The 22,876-nt window shown below is 48.5% G+C and overlaps 1 protein-coding gene across 1 annotated transcript in view; it reads right to left on the bottom strand.

Annotated features, from left to right (window-relative positions):
• Nucleotides 1-22,876, bottom strand: part of PARD6G (par-6 family cell polarity regulator gamma) — a 91,741-nt gene that overhangs the window by 59,731 nt on the left and 9,134 nt on the right. Inside the window, exon 2 of the mRNA XM_045790349.2 lies at nt 5,522-5,744. Within this exon, the coding sequence (XP_045646305.1) occupies nt 5,522-5,744 (223 nt within the window). The remainder of the gene's footprint in view (nt 1-5,521; nt 5,745-22,876) is intronic.

Raw genomic sequence — 22,876 nt, 5'->3', positions numbered from 1 at the left:
TTATATGCAACTAATGAATCGCTGAATGCTATATCAAAAACTATTGATGTACTATATGCTGGCTAAATGAACATTAAAAAAAAAAAAGAAGTTCTGGAGCTGGAAGAACAGTAACTGAGAGGAAAAATTGACTAGAGGGATTCAAAACAGATTTGAACAAACAGAAGAAATATCAGTGAACTTGAAGACAGGACAGTGGAAATGATTAACACTGTGGAATAGAAAGAACATTAAAAAAAAAAAAAAACTACACAAACAGAGCCTAAGGGACCCGTGGGACACCATCAAGAGGACCAGCATACACACTGTGGGAGTCCAAGGAGGAGAAAGGGGCAGAGAGAATATTTGAAGAAATAATGGCTGAAAACCTTAATAACTGTAAGAAAGACATGAATATAAAATTCAAGACGCTCAGTAAATTCCAAGTCAGATGAAGTTAGAGAGACCACTCGGAGGTACATTATAACCAGACTTTCAAAAGACAAAGAGAGAACCGTGAAAGCAGCAAGAGAGAAGAGACTCATCACATCCAAGGGATCTTCAGTGAGATTATCTGCAGATTTTTCATCAGAAACTTTGGATTTCAGAGAAAGTGCACCAATATGGTCAAAATGCTCTAAGAAGAAAAACCTGTCAACCAAGAATCCTATATCCAGCAAAACTGCTGCAAAGTGAGAGAGAAACCAAGACATTGCCAGACAAGCAAAAGCTGCAGGAGTCAGTGACCACTGGACCTTTCCTGCAAGAACCGCTCCCAGGAGTCGGACAGGCACAGGGAAGCCGTGCGCAAAGTAAGGTTTCAGGCAGGGCTAACACGTGACCAATTATAAAAGCTAAAAACCCGGGGCACCTGGGTGGCACAGCGGTTAAGCGTCTGCCTTCGGCTCAGGGCGTGATCCCGGCATTATGGGATCGAGCCCCACATCAGGCTCCTCTGCTATGAGCCTGCTTCTTCCTCTCCCACTCCCCCTGCTTGTGTTCCCTCTCTCACTGGCTGTTTCTATCTCTGTCGAATAAATAAATAAAATCTTAAAAAAAAAAATAAAAATAAAAGCTAAAAACCCAAATGTAAGACCTAAGACTATAAAACCCTTGTAAGAATACTAAGGACAAATGGCTCAGGACATTGGATTGGGCAGTGATTTCTTGGATTCGACAACAAAGGCACAGTTAACAAAAGAAAAAATTGACAAATTTGACTTTGTACAAAATTACAAATGTTGTACATCAAGAGACATAATCCACAGAGGAAAAAGGCAACCCACAGAATGAGAGAAAATACTTGTGAGTCATGTATCTGATAAGGGATTAACATCAGGAATATAAAGAACTCCCAAAGCTCACCAAACAGAACCTGGTGCAAAAATGGGCAAAGGACTTGAACAGATGTCTCTCCAAAGAAGATGTCCAGGTGGCCAGCCATTAGGCACTGAAAATATGCTCAACACCACTATTAGGGACTTAGAAATCAAAAGTATGCGATCCCACCTCATAACCACTGTGATGGCTACTACTGAAAAATCAGAGGTGCACCCGGGTGGCTCAGTCGGTTAGGTGTCCGACTCTTGATCTCAGCTCAGGTCTTGATCTCGGGGTTGTGAGTTCAAGCCCCACACTGGGGGTGGGGGGAAGAAAAAACATAAAAAGAGAATCCAGAAAACAACAGGTGTTGGTGAGGATGTGGAGAAACTGGACCCCTGTGCACTGCTGGTGGGAATGCAAAATGGTACGGCCACTGTGGAAGACAGTATGACAGTCCTCAAAAAATTAAAAACAGAACTACCATATGAAGCAGCGATATGTATACTGCAGGGAATATACCCAAAAGAATTGAAAGGAGAGTCTCAGAGAGAGATTCGCCTCACGTTCATAGCCGCAATATTCACAACAGCTAAAGTGTGGAAGAAACCCCCACATTCACTGATGAATGAATGATGAACAAAATGTGCTCTGTCCACACAAAAGATTATTATCAACCTTACAAAGGAAGGAAATTGTGCAATATGATACAACACGGGCAAACGTCGAGAACACTGTGTTCAGTGAAACGAGCCCATCGCAGAGAAAAATACTGTGGAATTCCACTTTTATGAGGTTGTTAGAGGAGTCACAACCATATAGACACAAAGTAGGGTGGTGGGTGCCAGGGGCTGGAGGGAGGGCAGCATGGGGAGTTAGTGTTTAGAAGACAGAATGACTCAGTTTTACAAGATGAAAAGCATTATGGCGACAGAGGGCGGTGATGGTTGTACATCACTGTGAATGTATGAATGCCCCTGAACTGTACAATGGCAAAGTTTATGTCATATGTATTTTACCACAATTAAAAAAAAGAATACGCAGAAAAAAGTGGCAAATAGGACACTGTATGGACTGTGAACAGGACACATGTTTCAGCCTGAGAGCAGAAGCAGGAAGGTGGAGCAGTGCCCTTTCTGATGTCAGCTGCATTGGCAGCTGAGTCTGCCCCGCTCTGCACGTCTGCAAATGGCCACCCAAGCATCCTGAGTATCGATTCTGGGCAACAAACACATTTGCGTGACTTCGCCTCGGAGGACAGACTGTGAAGGGAGACCCATGACAGCGGCCTGTACGCCCGGCTGCTCTCACCTCCCATTCTCTCCAAGGTGTCTGCGTGCTGCGTCTGTGACCCTGTGGCCCCTCAGTCCTGTCTGCGCTCAGTCCTGTCCCTCGGCACATCTAGTCTGTCCACTTGCTGGTCTGTGGCCATCGGGGACAGCGCTACCGTGAGCAGCCCTGCACAAGTTCCAGTGTGGGAAGATGAGTTCCACATTCTGGTGCTTTGGTGAAGGGACACTGGTTTGGAGTTTTACTGTGATATCTTTGTACGTTTGCGGGAAGAGATTAGTAAGGGGCAAACAAAGTATTTTTCCTAAACATAACTGTGGGTTTACTTCAACGTCTGTTAGAAGACTGATGACTCTTTGCTTGGAATAGTAATACAGGCTTCTCCTAAAGGGCACATCAAGGTTCATAAAGTCAGGAAGTGAAGGACAGAGTGGGGTGGCCACAGTCAAGCCATGAAAACGGTATTATGTGACGGACATCTCAGAATCCCTGCTGTAGGAAAAGGACGTGGGACTTGAGTGTCACCTCCCAGGGTGGCCTTAGCAATGTCCTGGCCGCAGATGGACGCTGCCTTCCACACAGTTCTTAAGTCCGTCCTGAACATGGAGGGTGTCAGGATGGCTCCAGCTCCCTACCGTCCAACACAACTGCTTCTCACACCCGGATGCAGCGTCTACAGTGACTGTCCACTGAGGACGGCAAGAACAGAGCCCCAGCTTCCCCAGTGAGGGGTCAGGAGCCTGGGCTTTGTGAATGTTAGGGCCACTCTCCTGTTTAAGTCTGACAACCACCTGAGGTGGGCACTGCTGTCCCATTTTACAGACCAGAACATTAAGGGTCAGTTGGTCACAGAGCCAGTGACAAGGGGCTGGAGGTAGAGTCAGAACTGAGGACCCCCAAGCTCCTTGCGGCCACACGACAGGGAAAGGCAGGGGTTGTAGGTAACAGGCTCACACTGGACACACAGCGGTCAGAAACCCTAAGCCAGCCAGTTAAACTTTGGGCTATTTCTCTGAGGACAGTGGAGAAGGAACAGTAAATAATTAAGACAGGATGCGAGGAGGCTGCAAAGAGCCAAAGGCATCCGAGCTTCCCGTGGGAAGTTCACGCATTCCCACGTGCAAACACCAACCCTGGAGCTTCCTGCCTCACTCCGTGGCTTCAGTGAATCAGCCGCATGGGTGCCAAGTACCACCCGCAGTCAAGGGAGAAGAGAGCCCGCGGTAGGGCCTCCGTCCCCAGCCCCACACGCATGAGTCCAGCCTGCGCGGCGGATGACCAAGTGCAGATCTGTAGCTCACACGCAGCTCCGCACCCACCACTCAGCCTTCTGCGCCATGTGAGCAATCCTCATGACCTGGGTCGGCCAGGACAGAGCCGTGGAACGCGGGGTATGGCGCAGATGGACGAGCCAGCCCAAGGACAACTGATAAACACAACACAGGGAAGCAGAGGAAGAGGACAGAGGACAGGCAGAGGGACGGGAGGTGGCGAGGCAGAGCAGCTTGGGGCCAGGCCGCTCTGAGAGGGTGCTGGTGGCCAACACCGGAGCCACGTGGCAGCAAGAGTTCCAGGCAGGGTAGCGGGCTGCAGGGGCGGCCACAGCACAGGGAAGGGGGCCAAGAGCAGGAGGACGCTGGAGGCTGCGGCAGAGCCAGGGGCCACGCCGAGGCCGCAGGGCATCCTGGTACCCCAGCAGCACTCTGGAGCTGGGGACGAAGCAGACGTCACCGTGAGGAAGCGGCAGCTGTGCGGGCTTCTCGGCACCGTCAGCAGGACACCCAGCTCAGCAAGGCTGCTCAGCAGACAGCAAAGCCGTCTGATCTCGTGCCAGAAGACCAGTCAGAAAGGGAGGTCAGTGGATCTCCCGCGGTTCCCTCTCTACGTGTTCCCTTCCTTTAGCACAAACAAAAGGACAACAGCGAACGCTCACAGAGCACAGCCAGCACGCTCAGAGCACCTGCACGTTTTGCCTATTTATCTCAGACGACCTGAGGGGCACGTGTGCTCCGATGGCCCTCATGCACAGCAGGGACTGCGGCACCCTGCCCGCCTTTAGAACCAGGCACCTGGCCCCAGGCCTCGGCCTCCAGTGTCCTGGCCTCCTCCTGCCCCAAACACTGCGGCCGCGACTCCCACTGTGTGCTCAGCCCTCCGTCCCCACCGTGAGCTGCAGCTGTCACTCTGCTAGTGTCCCTGAGGCGACTCTGCCCCGTGCAGGCGGCCAACACGCTCACCACGGGCGCAGAAGGTCCAGTCATGACCAAGTCGACAAGGAAATGCCGCTTTCCAAATGTCAAGCCTCACCTGCATGTGATCCGTCCCTTCAGTAGTTTATTTTGAAATGTGAAGATTCTCCCAGGTTTAGAGATGAAAAAACACACCTAAAATGCAGCTCTGAGAAGTGAGCAGCACAAGGACCCGCTTTGACTCCACAGCAAGGCGCCCTCCCTTTCAACCATTAACCTACATTAGCAGCTTATTTTCCCATAAAATGATACTGGTACAGCAAAGCTAGGCCCTCAGAGCGAAAAGTCAACCGAAGTTATAATTTAAAGCTAGCATCATTTTCCAATCCTAAAAAGACAGTGGAAACCACACACTAGCAACCACAAGCTTCATTCTTGGGTTACTGGCTAATGCCTTTTTGTTAGTGAACTCCCTTGCTTCCAGTTAAAATATGAAAGCATCAATATTATTTTTTCCTCAGTATTTAAAAATCAGAAGTCAACACTATTGAAGATGGAAAATGCATTTTAAATTTTTAAGCCTTTCTAATAAATTAATGTTGACCAAACAAACATCACTTTCTTTCATCTGCCCCCCAGGCTAGAAACAAGAACCACACAGCTCTGTCCTAACAGCCGACAGCAGAAGGCGTGTGTGTGTGTGACCGGCACCGAGCACAAGCAGCACCCCCACCGCCCGGTACCTCGTTTCTGGATGAAGACCCGGAGCAGAGGGTTTGCACTCGAGACCGCCTTGCAGAAGTTGTCATCATTGTTGATGGGCAGCAGGTCCCCGTGCACGTCCGCGTAGCCGATGGTCACGTCGGTGTTGGAGATGTGGTGCGTGTGCACGACCAGCTTGTAGAAGTCTTCAAACTTCCCCGGCTTGTGACGGTCCAAGGAGAACCTTCGGAACTCAGCCCCAAACTGCAGTGCAAGACAGGGAGTACATGAGCGGTGGGGAAAGGTCCCTGAAATAGAGCTTGTTCACTGAATGACAAGTGTGTGCCATCCACAAGGCCAGGTCCCAGCGGTGGACACTGCCCCTGTCCTCACGGAGCTCGTGCAGAGACGGAGCTGCGGGCATCAGTTCCGTCAACGCTGAGGGCAGGACGGGCGCCGGAGCTCAGGCTAGAGAGGAAAAGCAATGTCAAAATTAGAGGACGGTGGATGAAATGACACAGAAGCCTCGGTGAGGGCCTTCCCCTGGGGTGGCCGTGCAGGCCCAGGCTAGCGTCGGAACAGCCCCGAGGCAGGTCAGACACTCAGAGGCAGGAGGGATGCGAGGGCTCGCTGAAACCTCTGGACTTTTTCCTAACGTAATGGTAGTCCCATAACAATTTTAAACAAGGAAGTGATTTGATATGATTTGCATTTTTAAAAGACCAAATGGCTATACTTCAAAAGGGTCAGAAGCAGAAGGAAAAGGCAAGGAAGGGAGGAAGGTGGTAGAAAGGAAGCTTCGGAAATCTCAGGAGACAGGCCCTGGTACTGGCCAAAAAGACAGAGCAGGTCTCTCTCCGGAGAAGATGGTACTCACTCTGGCTGCTCCGGGGAGTGCCCAGGGCCCATCTTTCCTGACAGTCCCTGGCCTTGGCTCAGATGCCCACGCAGTTCTCTGCTGGGAGAGGACCCTAGGTCACCTCCCACGGGCTCAGCCATCCTGGGATCTGAGGACCCCGCCTGTTTGGCCTACGGTTTTCTAGATTGGGACGTACTGCTGTTCCTCACTTGGCAACAGAGACCTTTATTCATCAGGCAGGACAGATTCGGTGCTCGTCAATATAACTGAAAACTAATTATAGTGGTTCCAAAATACACAAAAATGAAACGTCTAATGTTTATACTAAACGAGTCATTACATCATCTAGACATTATGTCAACTAGTCAAGGGCAGATCAACTCAGACCATGTGGGTCTGTGTGGTTCTCAAACTGGGCACCAGCATCACCTGGAGGCTCCCAGAGGTCTGGACAGGGCTGACCTGGAGACCAGCCCACGAATTTGCATTTTTAACAAGTTCCCAGGAGAAGCTGATGCTGTTGGGTTGGGGACCGCACACATAAAACCACTGATTTTAAAGGAATCCGTCTCCAAACCTCCACGTCCACAGATCTCTGAGAACCAGTCTCCTGTTCCATTCCCCCTTTTTAAAAAGCAAAAGAAAACAAACTCCTCGCCCATCCTGCATTGCCCCAGGAACAAAATACTTCAAGGCGCACAACAGTGGGACATTCCAAAATACTGGTTTGGGAAAAGCCACCTTCAGTGAGTAAGCAAAACCCCTAAGGCCTGCCTCCCACATACCGGGTAAAGGAAGGGCGGGCCTGCACTCAGCGCAAGGGGCCAAAGCTCTCCCCCATCCCTGCTGCCACTGGGGCATGCCCTTGAGGCGTGGGCCTGTGAACACAGCACAGCAAACCCACAAACCCCTCCCCGCATTATTCAAAGGTAAGCATTAAATACTCTCAGTATTTATTCCAAGCAGGCGGCACTAGCTGGCCCAGGGTGACTGGTGCAGCATCTCTTGTACGCGGGGTTGGCTCCTGTGGACACAAAACCTGTCAAGACACAAGAGTCCAAGCCTATAACATAAATTTCATGTGATTTTTTTTCAGATTTGGTTATGACTTCACATCACAATGTTTATTCGAACAATAGCCATCATCTCTGTCATCTCGTGTCTAATACACGTTAACCTCCAGAGCGGTTAGTCTTCATCCGAATACACCCTCTTTTCATCAGATACCTAAAGAGAGGTGGACCGTGTCTAACGAAACTAGTGAGCGTCTCTGACTTCCACGATTATTCCCTCAAACTGGACACCATGCACTTGCTCTAAGGGACTCCAGCTGCCTCTCCTTCTCTCACTCTGCTGGACTCAGGCCACATCCCAATGAGAGCAGTGACAGCACGTTAGCCAAGCCCGTTCCGCAACGTTTCTGTCTTAACTGCGTTTGGTCTAAGACACATCTAAGTTGTTTCTCACTTCTAGTAGTTTTCTTCCTAACGTGTTGATTTGAAATGAAAATGAATCTCGACTTCTTCCTGATAGAAAGCGGGTCCAACCAGTCTGATAATGAGGCTGACTTTGTCAATCTAGCAGGATGGTGAACACGCTTCACCTGTTGAATGAACCTCAAACTTCAGCAAAAAGAGGTATGAAAGGGGATATTAGCATTTTCCCTATTTTTTATTGTGGCAAAATACACATCACATAAAATTTACCATCTGTGCAAAGTCCCCACCATCCATGTGCCTTTTCATCCTGTGAACTGAGTCTGTCCCCATTAAACATGACGCCCCGGCCCCTCCCCCACCCCCGGCGCCACCATCTACTCCAGGACTCGAGGACTGTGACTCCTCTATGCACTTCATGCGCGTGGAATCACACAGTTTTGTCTTTTTGTGATTGGCTCGTTTCCTTGAGCAGATCCGTGATGTCTCCCATTCTGTGGGTTGCTTTGCTCTGTGGATCTTGGTCCTTCCAGGGGGAAATGTCATGGCTGTGGTCAGGGCACAAAGAAGAAACGGTGGACCGTCCGAGGCAGCTAACTTGCCTGCTAACCTAGGGCAGGAGCCATAATAAAAGTTTTTCTTAGAACTTTCCTTAGTAAGTACTGAGCTTTGAAGTTGTAACTGGTTTGGAGAGAGGACAGGCAGCCCCCTTTGTGGGGTTCTGCCCTTTTGAATGTAGGACAGCAGGTGAGTGTCTGACCCTCAACAGTCACTACGTGGTCGTGAGCCTTGCCATAAGACCAAACACCCACAGTGGAGACTCTGGGCGTTTCGAGGTGGTCTCCAGTAAACCCTGAAGTTGGTTTGGGCATTTTCATAGGGTTCCCTATACACTAATGCAGTGGTCTTCAAATGTCACATACCCCCTAAAGAATTTTGAAAACTACCCCTATAAAAAGGATAATATATTTTAAAGTTAGCATCTAACTTTACTTTTTTAAAAAATATTTTATTTATTTATTCGAGAGAGACAGAGAGACAGAGATACCGAGAGAGAGCACAAGTACGGAGGTGAGGGAGAAGCAGGCTCTCTGCTGAGCAGGGAGCCCGATGTGGGGCTCAATCCCAGGACTCTGGGATCATGACCTGAGCTGAAACGAAGGCAGACGCTTCACCGACTGAGCCACCCAGGTGCCGCTAACCTTTTTATAATAAAAATAAATAGTTGCAAAGGACATAATTTCTAGCATACTGTAAGTACTTCTTTTAAAAATAAATATTTTATTGGAGGATCTTTTAAAAATAGTCAATGAAATCTAAATGCCATAGTAATTTGATGCTACCATCATGCATTTTAAAATAGAATAAACAAACTCTTTTATAATGATCAGAAATTCTACAGGGTTCCTTCTTCTGTTTGGTCTATTGTTTCTATTATACTGCCCCAAGAGGATTTAATCCTAACATTTTATCATAATAATTTATGCTTGAGTACCCTATCACTCTTCTATGCAAGAAAAACAGAAAAATTGAATTAAACATTCTTTTTCACATTGCCATAGTCTCTATTTGTGGATAATATTTCTACATTGTTGTCAGTGGGTATGCAGTTTTAATTCTGCAAGATGGAAAGAGCCGTGGATTATATGCACAACAATGTGAATGTAACTAACACTGCTAAACTGCTCAAAAACTGGCAAAGATGGTAAATTTAATGTATGTGTATTTTACCAAAACTATAAAGTATCATAAAATAGATTTTTTACAGTTAAGAAGGTTCTAGCCTGAGTCATTACAATTATTAAATCACAATCAGAACATAGTTACAAAATTTCACAAATAATTATTCACCATTCAAAATAAACATTTAAAAACACTTTCACTGGGGCGTCTGGGTGGCGCAGTCGTTGGGCATCTGCCTTTGGCTCAGGGCGTGATCCCAGTGTTGTGGGATTGAGCCCCACATCAGGCTCCTCCGCTGGGAGCCTGCTTCTTCCTCTCCCACTCCCCCTGCTTGTGTTCCCTCTCTCGCTGGCTCTCTCTCTCTGTCAAATAAATAAATAAAATCTTAAAAAAAAAAAAACGCTTTCACTGAATGAAAAATGTTTAATGTGACAGGAGGCAAGTGTAGCATCGGGCCTTTTGCTACTTCTTGCCGTGAATGTCAGCACTGAGACATATCCTCTCGTCAGCAGGTCAATGGGACTCAGGGCTCTGAAGGCATGCCAGACCCCATCTCTCTGACTCTCAACGGGTAATGTGCCAAAAATAAATAATCACAGAGTGGTCTATCATTAAGATTATTTTCAATAATCTATTATAATCAATGCTGTTGAAAGCAAAGTACTGGAAACCACTGGACTTGTAAGATTTCCTCCACGATCCTCGTAACAATTCACGGTTTCAATTTCTGGTAAGTACAGAAGAATTACACGGCAACGAACTGTGCCTGCTAATTACTGCATCTAGAGGAAACTTGTGTAATCTGACATAAGGGGTAGTAAAAATATACGATTAGTACCCCATGCCATTAGTTTCTTAAACAAGATACTTTTATCACAATGAAGTTGGATTCTTATGTAACACCATTACCAAAAGTCATTCGAAATGGATAAATGACCTAAATGTAGGACCTAAAACTACAAAATTCTTAGATGAAAACTTAGGGCAAGAGCTTTAGGACACTGGGTTTGGCAATGATTTCTTGGATATGACACCAAAGGCACAGGTAACAAAAGAAGAAACAGACATTGGACTTAGTGAGATCCACCTTTTGTGCATCAAAAGACATTATCCACAGAGGGGTGGCTCAGGCAGTTAAGCACCCGACTCTTGGTTTCGGCTCAGGTCATGATCTCAGGGTCCGGAGACTGAGCTCTGCATTGGGCTCTGCACTCAGCGTGGAGTCTCCTTGTCCCTCTCCCTCTGCTCCTCCCCCCACCACTCACTCCCTCATAAATAAATTCTTAAGAAAAGACACTATCCACAGAGTATAAAAGCCTGTAAAAAGGGATAATATTCAGAATATGCACAGAACTTATAAGTATAATGTGGCATCTATCTGTACAATGGAGTGTTACTCGGCCTTTAAAAAGGAGGGCTATTCTAGCACCTGCTACCTCACAGGTGAGCCTGGAGGACACTGTGCCAAGTGAAGTGAGCCAGCGCCATGTGCCTCCTACTGCATGTGGTCCCTGGAGTCATCAGATCATGGAGACAGAAAGCAGACAGTGGTTGCAAGGAACCAGGAAGTCACTGCTTAACTGACAGACTTGGGGTTTCACAGGACAAAAGAGTTCTGGAGATGGTGGGGACAGCTGCACAATACTGCAAATGTACTTAGGGACACTGAACTGCACACGTAAAATGGTTAAGTGGCCAATTTTATGTGATGTGTATCTTACTACAATAAAAGAAATGGAGCAGAATAAGATGTCCACAGGAGGCTGTGAAAAGCTCTGATTCATTCCTACAGATACAGATGGCCACCCACACATGCAGGGCTGTGTATGTGATCAGGGAAGACCTGAGAAGGCTAAAATCTCTCCTACCTGGCTGATCTTGGGATTCTGTGAGTCAGGAACTGAAGGCTGAAGTGGAGTTTAAGCAGCTGGAGTGTTGAAGATATGCCCCAACACACACATACAGCCCCAAGCAAAGGCTGGAGGCTTACTCGTTCAAATCATTTAAAGAAATCTTTGTTCAATCACCAGATGACCATGAAGCTAATAGTGGTCTCATGCGACAAATAATAAACTTTACAGAATTAGTCTAGGAAAGTCACTACCCAAACCAAAAGCAGCAACAACCACAAAGCCTTAAGAGGGAGGGTTTGATTACCAGAGTTATCACATCATATTATTTTAAAATGTTTAGTTTTCAACAAAACTGTGAGATATATAAAGAGACAGAAAAAAATGGTCTCCATGCAGAGGAAACTATGCAGCCAAAGCAGTCACTGAGGGGCCCAGGTGCTGCACTTACAGGACAAAGATCTGAGATCAGCTCTTATAATTATGTTCCAATAACTGAAGGAAGCCATGTCTAAAGAGCTAAAGGAAACCATGAAAGCAATCAACAGAAATTATCACAAAGAGATGAAAATAATTTTTTAAAAAAAGAATTAGATAGAAATTTTAGAATTGAAGAATATAATAACTGAAGTGAAGACGTTCCCTAGAGGGACTTGACAGACAATTAGAGGTGGCTGAAGAAAGAACCCGCAAACATGAGGATGGGTCATTTGAAATTGTACAGTCTAAGGGGCAGAAAGAAAAAAAGAGTATCTCAGAGATCTGTGGCAATCTGCCACACATCCCAAGGAATACATTACCTGTTGAGGGTCAGAGAGCTGGGGTCTGGCATGCCTTCAGAGCCCTCAGTCCCATCTACTCACTGACATTCACGGCAAGAAGTAGCAATAGGGCCGATGCTATACTTGCCTCGTGTCACATTAAATGGTTTTCATTCAGTGAAAGAATTTTTAAATGTTTACTTTGGATGTGGTTAACTAGAGAGAAAAAGGCAGAAAGAACATTTGAAAACACAATGGCCATAACTTCCCATATCTGACTACTGTAGTCTACATATCCAAACGTCCAAGCTACAATTACGATAGACTCAATGCAATCTGTAGTCTACATATCCAAACGTCCAAGCTACAATTACGATAAACTCAATGCAATCCACACCTAGATGTATCATAGTCAAACTGTCAAACCCAAAGCCAAAGAGAGAATCTTAAAAGCAGGAAAACAATTCATTACATATAAAGGATCTGCAATGACATGAATGACTTCCTGTCTGAGATCATGGAGGCTAAGATGTTGTAGAATGACATGTTGTGGGGGGAGAGAATGTCACCTGAGAATTCTACATCCGGCAACACTATCCTTCAAAAATGAAGGAGAAACGAGATAGTCCAAAGCACACAAAAACTGGGAGATTTTGCCACCAGCAGACCTGCTTTATGAGAAATATTAAAGCTATCATTCAGGCTGAAATAAAAGGACGCTATACCTTAACTTGAATCCACGGTACAAATAAAGAGCACAATTAAATGTCACCACAGCGGTATATGTAAATGATAGTCCAAGTGTATTTTTGCTTACTCATAACTTGTTTCTTCTGATTAAAAGACAACTACCGAGGCAGCCTGTTTTCCTACCTGCTGGGAGCCTCAACTTGGTCTACCCCAGGCACGCTGACCCCACAGCAAGACTAGGTCTGAAGCAGTTAACACTGGGTGTGGATAGTGCCAGGCTCTCATGAGTGGATCCTGGCCGTATGTTGCCCCCCAAAATGCGGTACTGATATATCCTACAATAAAGATGAACCTTGAAAACATTATGCTAAGTGAGAGGTGCCAGCCACGAAAGGCCATGGACTGATGCGTGAGTCTGTTTACATGCAATGTACAGGACAGGCAGATACATAGAGAAAACAGGCTAGTGGTTGCCAGAGGCTGGGAATAGAAGGAATTGAGAATGGCTGCTAATGGGTAGGTTTATTTTTGGGGTGAACAAAATGTTCCAAAATTAGATAGTGGTAATGATTGCACAATTCTGTGAATATACTAAAAACTATGAATTTATGCTCCAAAGCTGTGAATTTTATTTCATGTGAATTTTTAAGTTTCACCTCAAAGAATAATTTTTTTAAATAGCCTATTGAAGGCTGATTGGAAGCTGTATTCGGAAACACGGAAACCCCGGAGAGTGACATTGGACAGGTTCAATGCAGGCTCTACTCTTGCTCTAGGCATACAGGAAACCCTAAGGGACCAAGTGTCCAAGCATCTGTTGTCAGCACACATCAATTTAGAAGATAAAGACTTGAGAACTCAAGGAAGCCCCTCCCCCCCATTACTGCTGGGTCTTGAAGAGCAGAAACAGGATATGAGACTTAGTCCAAGCTGGTAGGGCAAGCTTTTCCAGTTTGAATTGGTCCCACAGTGTTGAACTGGTAAGGACAGAGGGCAGGCATTCTGAGCAGGGTAGAACTTGCCTTTCCTCACACCCATCCCCACCCTGGCTCCAAACTGCAAAAGGCCCTCAGTCCCTCTTCTCCAATTCAGAAACTAAAACCCTATATGAATGATATTTCTGGAGTCACAAGACTCAGACAATACAAATCCGTTTTCATCATTCAATGTCATGTGACTCCAAGGGTGATCCATTAGCATTACCATGATTATTTCTTATTTTCCTGGTTAAAAATATTAAAAATGTAGAATTTTCTTTTTCTTGATACCTAATGAGATCTCTCTACACTTTCCTGTATGTTAAAAAAAAAATCTGTTTTGTGTAGAACACTGCACAGCACTAAAGGCTTGTCTGGGTTAGCTGTTTCCATGTCCACAATTAAACGTTAAGCTTCCCCATTGGAAGTACTCCTCCAAGCATCCATACTGAGGGTCTCAGAGAGGTTGAGACATCGGCCCAAGGCCACAGAACTCCTTGATTCCAGGCTGGAAATAAGACCCCCCCATTTCCTGCTACCACTCCAAGCTAACCAAAAAGTCATTCTTCCTACAATGGAAAACATGGTCCCCAGCTTTCCTCTTAAACTCGCTCAGGTACCATTTTCTTTAAAACTCCAAAATGGCACATTTTTTGATGACGAAGCGGCAGCTCTGGCTCAGTGTCATCCCTCCTGTTAGGGCTAAAGTCAAAGGGAAGAGGAGGAAAATCAAGCTGAGCACTTTCTTCTCACTGAGGCCCTTTCCACTGGCTGTCCTTCCAGCTAGGGAGGGCATCCAAGGCTAGAACCCCGTGTGATGTCCCTGCATGCCCCAAAGACCGTAGAGAGGACCAATTAACCACTGTTTCTAGCACTTGAGGATTAAAGGCTCACACATATTTGTGTTTCTAACAGTTTTGTGGGGGCAGGAGTTGCACATACACCATTTTTAATCTCAAGCCACTTGGGAGAGATGTATTATCCCCTTCATCCCCTTCACAGAGGAAGGCAGCTCAAACCCAGGGGGCAAAATAACTGGCTCACGGTCTCTCTTTGCCACAGTGTCTGACTCAACTGCCCCCACCCCCAGCTCACCTTCCCTTTCGGGTTGGTTTTCACAAAAAGGGGAATTGAAGGGGATTTTAGGTCTCTGATTAGGTTTCTAATTCTGAATTTCTACCTTCCTTCATCATTTCCTTAAAAAAACCTGTTTTTTAAAAAGCATTCTTTCCTCTTATGCATATAAATCAAGGTAGTCTTTGTTCTGAAGCAGTCAGAAAAGCTGGCCACACATGCCTGCGAACATAGCCACCATGGGGGAAACCAGCAAGATTCATGCAAGACAGAAAAAAAAAAAAAAAAAAAGAGGAAAATCAAGGTCTAGTATCTGGTATGATGCTTGAGGTGCCACCTGGAGCCAAGAGCTCACCTGTTCTGGGGTTGGTCCAGTACCTGGGCTGGCTCATGAGGGTCCCACTTAGGGACATCTGACTGAGAGAGCTGTGCGCTGTGTGAGGGCATGTTCTTGCAGACCTCTAACACACATGCTTTTAAAAAAGAATTGGAAACACACTGTTTGGTATGTTTTTCTTTACAGTTTGAATAGGGATAGAACCACAGAGCTCAAAATTCGAAAGGTATTCAGTAAAAGGTCTTGCAGCACCCCAGCTCCCTCCCTACAAGAACGTTGTACGTGCCCTTCAAAAGGCCTATGAAGGCGTTCTATGCAAACTGTATCTATATTCCTTCTTTTCCAAACAAACAATAGCATACTATCCACACTGGTCAACTCTGTGCTTTTTTTCACTTATCTGCTCTATTTTGAAAATACTCGTTTCCTGGGTGCTTGTGGTCTTGTGGAAGAGGTATCTCCAGCTCTCAGCTGCCCCTGAAGTGAGGAAGTTAAGTCACTGGGCCCACAGGGACATGACAGGGTATCGTCAGACTCACCAGGCAAGGCCATAGGAGCCAGGCATTAAGGTCGAGTATTTTTCAGCTAAAATTTGCTCAGTAACTGAGTCATTGCTAAGACACCTCCCAAACCCCATGCAGCCACAAATTTGTAATTCCTATGTGAGTGACAGCAGCAGACTACCACAGCTCTTCACTGGAGTTCCAGCCCATGAGAGCAGGGTCTGCTGGTTCTAGACTAGGTCTAGACTAGCAGTTCTAGACTAGTAAAGTTCCTGTGCACAAATTTTCATCGAATTAAGAATTAAACCTCTGTTAACTGGTTTTAAAATAAAATGCTAGAATTTTAATTAAGTCAAAACAGGAACACAGGAGGCGATATGAGCATGAAGTCACAGACCAGGTCCCATGCCACACACCAGCCCAGTCCCGTGTATGTTAGATTTGAAGCCAAACATCAGCACCCGCACCACCCCCGCCCCCAGGTATCAGTACAAAGGTGATGTTTTCACCATCAAAACCAAGGAGGCAATGTTCCAATGACTATTTGTAAACAGGTGAGTAAACGGGTGAACTGGAAGGGTCTTTAACGATGTAAAACAGTCTCTGTGGTAATCAGTTTGTAGCTCAGCGGTAAGTGCCCGTTTTAAAGGCACAAAGGAACCCGGTCCCCCAGCGCAGGACACTTTTCTGCTCCGGTGTCACATCACTTTCCAGGGGCCAGCTTGTGGAGGCTCCCTCCCCCTCTGCTTATCTCCCGATATCTGCCCACAGATTCATGACTTCTCCCTTCCTACCTCGGGACAGGTGCTGTTTTTCTGCTTGTAGAGATCCGGATATATATTCTTAAATCTCAGGCTGATTTCAGAATGGCCTAGTAGATATCCAGCTAAATTCAGAGGACCGGTTGGAACGGAGGCCCGTTCTCCTCCGCCATCTTGCCCCCCTCAGGCCACAGTATGAAGGTTCCTCAAGATGTTAAAAATAGAGTGACCCTACAACTCAGCGATTGCACTACTAGGTATTTGCCCTGATGACACAGATGTAGTGAAAAGAAGGGGCACCTGCACCCCAGTGTTCATAGCAGCAATGTCCACAATAGCCAAACTGTGGTAGAAGCCGAGATGCCCTTCAACAGATGAATGGACAAAGAAGATGTGGTTCATATACACAGTGGAATATTACTCAGCCATCAGAGAGGATGAATACCCGCCATTTGCATGCACATGGGTGGAACTGGAGGCGATTATGCGGAGTGAAATAAGTCAAGCAGAGAAAGACATAAGCAATAGCAGGAGCATCAGAGGGGAAGGGAGGGAAATCTGAAGGGGGAAGAAATCAGAGAGGGAGACGAACCATGAGAGACTGTGGGCCCCAGGAAACAGACTGGGGGTTTCAGAGGGGAGGGGGTGGGGGATGGGGTACCTGGGTGATGGGTATTGAGGAGGGCACGTGTTGTGACGAGCACTGGGTGTTACATGCAACTAACGAATCATTGAACACTACATCAAAAGCTAATGATACAGTGGCTAACTGAACATAGAAAAAAGACACAAAGTCTCATGGGGTCTAAACCACACCCAGGGTCTGCCTGAAGGGGTTTCTTGAAGAAAGGCCTTATTTCTAAATTACTTTCCCAGGAAGGAAGGGCAGTCAGCCGCTCTGACCCCCTGTCTTCTGCTGGGGATAAACCGGGTGGGAGCCCTTGGGCTGGTGACCCTAGGCTGTGCCGTCCACTAGTGACCGCGCGGTAGGCACCACAGGCTTGCTGCAGGCAGATGGGCTCTCCCGAGAGGCTCTGAGGCCAAGTCCCACCTGCTTCCCAGCTCAGATCCCTTCCTCGGGTAGAACTGACTCTAAAGAGAAGAATGTCTGAGAACCACCACTCACTTCTGCTCCTCCCTTTCACCAGAGCGTGACCCCCAGAACCACCACACCACCAGGACACTTCCAAAAGTGTCCTATGAAGTGACACATGTCTCTGTACTTGAACTCACTCTTCCAAACTACCAAGTAGGAACTTACTCACCAAACAAATATTTTCCTGCATGGGACTTTACAGTTGTGAAAGAAAAATATGGTCTCCACTGTAGCCCCGCCCCCTCCCCCAGATCCTGGAGTACAGTATGCCCACAAAATTCATTTACCGACTAACTAGTGTAATGCATGGCTCCTGCTTTCATCACCCAATACATATATGCATGGAGTGGCTCTAAGCAACTGGTTCTCTCCTACACACTGGGTAAGTGAGTGAACAAAACAGAAAAAAGGCTGTTCTCATGAAACTGATATCCTAGCGGGGAAGACGGGTAGCAAACAGTAAAAAAGATGCAGGCGGGTAAACCATACGGTATGTTAGAAGCTGGTACGTGCACGGGAGGAAGGACAGAATACACCCGGCAGGCACGTGTGCTCCCTAACCTGCCGGAGCTATGCCGGAGTGCAGACCCGCACAGCGGGAGGGCCCCCGGGGCTCTTCCCGCAGTGTGGGAGGGGTCTGCCTCCCTGCTGCCTGGGCTTAGAGGACTTGGGGCGAACCCCTCAGCCTGTCTGCAGGGCGGGAGGCTTCAGGAAGCAGAGGGTGTGGAGGCTCCCGCACAGGGCAGGTTACAGCCGCGGCTGCGCTCCTCCCGATCACCGATCGCCGCACCAGCACAGCGCCTACGACCAGAACGGTGTGTGACCGAGAACAACCCTTCAGGGCCAGACTCCTCAGTTATCCCGAATCCGCTGTAATCTGGAGGGGTCAACAAGGGTCCTAGACACGAAGCCTCATTCTGACACCCCCTGACCAGGGCCCGAGTCTGAAGCACCCAGGATTCCTAGGGTCATTTTCTAGTGAATATGTTCTTGATCTTGGATAGAAGATACTCCAGGGGCCACTTTGTCCTTTCGTGCATGACAAACGCGGACTTAAAATGATGCACTCACCTTACCCCGGTTATCCACCCCGGTTATGCCCGCAGCTTTCCGAGCCCGCCCAGCGTTAGGGACCCAGCAACCCGGGACCCACCCCGCCCCGAGACGTCACCGAAGCGCTGCCCCTGAGGCCCCGCCCACCGAGGCCACACCCCTCAGCAAACACTCCCCCTGAGGCCCCGCCTCCAGCTCAGGCCCGGCCCTCACCAAGGCCGCAGCCCCTGGGCATCACCACCCCCACCTGTGAGGTCCTGCCTCCAGGCCCCTCAGGTGAGAGCAATCCGGGAAGTCATCAGAAACAGATTTTCAAGGCAAACATTCACCAAAATATTTAGTTGTCAAAAATGTTAACTGTAAAATTTAACCAAACCGAGGAAGCATATTCCCAGGATGAAATACAATTAAGCCAACAGAAATGCTGCATTAGAAGGGCACCTGGGTGGCTCAGTCGGTAAAGCGTCTGCCTCCCGCTCAGGTCACGATCCCAGGCTCCTGGGTTCCAGCCCCATATTGGTCTCCCTGCTCACAAACCCGTTTCTCTCTCTCCCTCTGCCCCTCCCCCTGCTTACGCCCCCTCCCCCAAATAAATAAACAAATAAATAAATAAATAAATAAAATCTTAGAAAGTGCTGTATTAGAAAGAGTTGGGAAGTGAGGGAACACAAGGCAAAGCTGAATCTAGTGTGATCCTGAGGGCCCAGCCCAGGGCTGTGATTACTGCCTAAGCCAAGAGCCCAGGGAGCCATGCAGCCCTGGCGCACCTGCGGCCAGGGAAGCCAGGCTCTCTGGGGCTGGACCTCCCCAGCGTGTGCTCCTTGAGCCGGCTTATCACTGTCACCTGGGACCTGCTGGAGATGCGTGACCTCAGGCCCCAGGCTTGGGGAGGGAGTCAGAATTCTACTCTAACTAGATTCCCAGTGACTCACGGACACATCAGTCTGAAAGGCAGGGTTGTACGCAACGCAGCGAGCACCCTGCCATCACCGCTAGGGGCTGTCATTTCATATTGGTTCCTTGAACAACATCTTACTGAATGCCAGGTATGGGTGGTACCCAGTGCCAGTGTTGACTGTCTTCATGGGACCGATGGTTGTCTGAGAGCCCAATGTGGGACAGTAATCACACATGCAAACGTGTAATTACAAACTGAGAAATGCACACAAAGAAAATGTAGGACACAGGCCCTGATTCAAACTGTGTGTATGAGGAAAAGAAATATTCGGGTGAAGAGAAGACAGGAGCCACAGCACAGATGGAAGGAACCCAGACAGCCCCAGATGTGAAAGATCTCAGGTGCCATTCTGTAATGCACCTCAGGCCGTTGGGGACAGGGCCAAGGAGCAGGAGTGTATGTGCATGCCACAGAGAAAAATGTGGGAAGATTCCCATTTAGGGAATGACCAGGAAGCACTGGCTGTTATCCTCATGTGGCATCTGTCAGAGCGTGGGACTCTGCCATGGGATGACTTCCTGGGCTGACATGTTGGGACAGTTTAAAATCAGGCCACAGACCTGTGAGTCAGATGGGGTGGAGCTGACAGCAGAGCCTGGCCCCTTCCTGTGCCCCATGCACCCACCCTGATCCAGAGTGATGATAGCCCAGCCACCAGCAGCCACAGAGCTGCTCAGATGAACATCCTTTGTGAGGCTGCTGGGGACCCAGAACCCAACGCACCTGGGTCACCTCAAGGAGCATGTGTGTGGGCTACAGGTCACATGTGTGACTCCTCTGCTCACATGCACGCTCTCCAGCTCACATGTGCGATCTGCATCTGTGGACCCAGCACTGGTTAATGGAGTTGTGGGGTTGGACTGAAAGTGGAGGACACAGAGATTTACGAACAGGGTCTATGGTTTCTGTCTGGCAGGGATTTCCAGTACGGTACAGCAGGTGTGGTCAGTGCCACGCTTTATGTACAAGGTCTCTTTAATCCTAACAGCCACCCAGAAGTGTCGCTGTTCCCATTTCAAAGGCCAGGAGACGGAGACCTGGAAGGATTCGATCCCTGACCACAGTCATGAAGGTAGTAAACAGAAGAACTGAAGTGAATACCAGAGATAATGCAGAAAAGAGCTAAAGAGCACCAGTGGTGGGGTGAACACTCCACGTGGAAGTCAAGCACCAGGACACCCCACTGGGAACAGACTTCCCAGGTAGGGAGGGGCGCCTGCACTGCTGATAGCATGGAGGATGAAGGGCTGGCAGCAGTTGGAGCAGTGTGATGGAGAGCCAGGCTGCTCTAGGAGCTGAGGGTCAAAGTGCAGGAGACCTGGTTGCTATGAAAGGTAGGGCTGGCAGACTGGGGAGACTGCCGAGGCCAGAGCATGTAGGAGGTGAAGTCCAGGTTTCTCATCTGTCCCTGCCTTCATGGGACTTCTCGGAAGCAGAAACCCACTTCAGCAGAAGCCTGAAACCCTGCCCCCCCCCCCAGCAAGGTTACATCCAAGTATGAACTCATGATTCACAAAAAGGGGGGCAGTTTCCAGGGATGGAGATGCGCTGAGGTGTCATGGGGTCTGGACCAGTCTTATCAGTACAGATGGGAGGGCAGAGTCATCACACACAAGGGTCTGCAGGTGCAAATTCCTGACTCACCTTTACTGGCTGCGTGACTCTCGATCATTTAAACTTCTCTGAGCATATTTCCCCCTTTGTAAAAAAGCGACAAAAACATTTTTCATAGTGTTTTTGTGACACTCAAACACATGCGCCATCCTGAGAGAGTGTGGTCCCAGAAAAGGCCCACTGTTCACCAGAGTGCCTAGAGAAGGTCGCGCACAGGCGTTCGCAGGGCTGTGGTCTGAGCCGTTCTCGAAGACCGAAACTTGCAAACACAATGAAGGCAGTCCTTTCGTGACACACCCCTAGCCATGCAATTCAAGGGGCATCTGCTAAATGACATGTCCAGGTGTGCCAGGGACCAGGGTCGTCGCCAATACTACTCTGCCCACAGCTGCAAAGAGGAGGAAGTGGGAGAGGTGGTCAGGTTCTCCCTGTACCCACCATCTCCCAGCAAACAGACTGTGCACATAGGTCAGAACTCACGGGGCCGCCTGGGAGAGGGGTGTCACAGGATGCACGAGGGATGCTGAGGAAGTAGCACAGCCCCGAGCCAGTGTCCAGTAGGTACGGGGAGGGGGTGGAGGGATAGAGGGTCGGACCTCAGAGTGTGTCCAGGCGGGTAGGTGTTGTCTGTTTTCCAGGAGGTGGAATCAAGGAATAATGTGAAGTAGATGGGAAGCAATTGAGGGTTTAAGACCCAATTTTGCCACTTGCAGGTGGGACCTTGGTTAGGTGACCTGACAGGCTGGTCAAGCCCCTGGGGTCCTGCTCTCCACAGCCCATGCACATGGTGTCATGAGCTTCAAGGAACACATCTGTGCTGAAGAGCCGGTGGGAGCGCTGTCAGAAAGCCCAGCGCACAGCTGATGCCCCAGGAAAGGAACTGGAACCACCGGAACTGAACCCAGAAGGCCACACCTGCCGAGACTCTCCTCCAGGTGATGTGACCCCGTGGCAGCTGCTTCCACCAGGCTAGCCCAGGCTCCCAGGGAGGGGAGGGAGCCCAGAGACCATGTACCTCCCAGACAGACAATCAAGGGGAGGCGTGGGGCATCCCCAACGGCACAACACTTGGCCGTGACCAGTCCTCGGCCACCGGGGCTGAGAAGAGGTGCCACTCACAGACAAGCCACGGGGCCACACCCCTGGGAGGCTGCTTCCAGCTTGTGTGGCGAGGGGACAGGGCAGGAGACTCCAAGCTCATGGGGAGAAGGGATCCCAGGACTGTTTATCCCCTGAGGAGTGGAGGGGGTCCTCAATACACCATTTCCCACAGGAGGTCTCCCAGACATGCGGAGCCCCTACCTCCCCTGTGCCCCTTACACCTGCACCAATATAGCGGCGGTCGGGCCCGAGGTGACCAGAGTCCAGAGGCTGGGCGCCAGCTCCTCCCCCACATGAGGGACCATCCTACAGACACAGAACTTTGTTTTGTCCCATAGCAACACCCCGTTATTATCCCAGACCAGTGAGGGAAGTGAGGTCAGGACTTGTGGGTGGGGAGCTGGTGGCTCAGGCCCCCATGCCATGGAAAACAGGATACTGACATTATTTTAGTCTCCAAAGCCCTCCAGCATGGCAGCCTTATGGCCCTTACAATTCTCTCTTCCACAGCCCCTACCCAGGGACCTCAGGGCCCTTCTGCGAAGCATGTGTCTCCAGAAAGAAGCCTCTTGTCTGTCCCTGCCCTGTCTCAGAAGCAAAGGCAAGAGAGGTCTGCCCTGTAGACTGACCGATGCCTAACCCA

This window comes from Ursus americanus, chromosome 19 (genome assembly GCF_024610735.1).
Source record: "Ursus americanus isolate L20-20 chromosome 19, mUrsAme1.1.p, whole genome shotgun sequence".
In the NCBI taxonomy this organism is placed as follows: domain Eukaryota; kingdom Metazoa; phylum Chordata; class Mammalia; order Carnivora; family Ursidae; genus Ursus; species Ursus americanus.
Note: the sequence above shows the minus strand (reverse complement) of the source record. Positions and strands in the feature narration are given on the sequence as shown.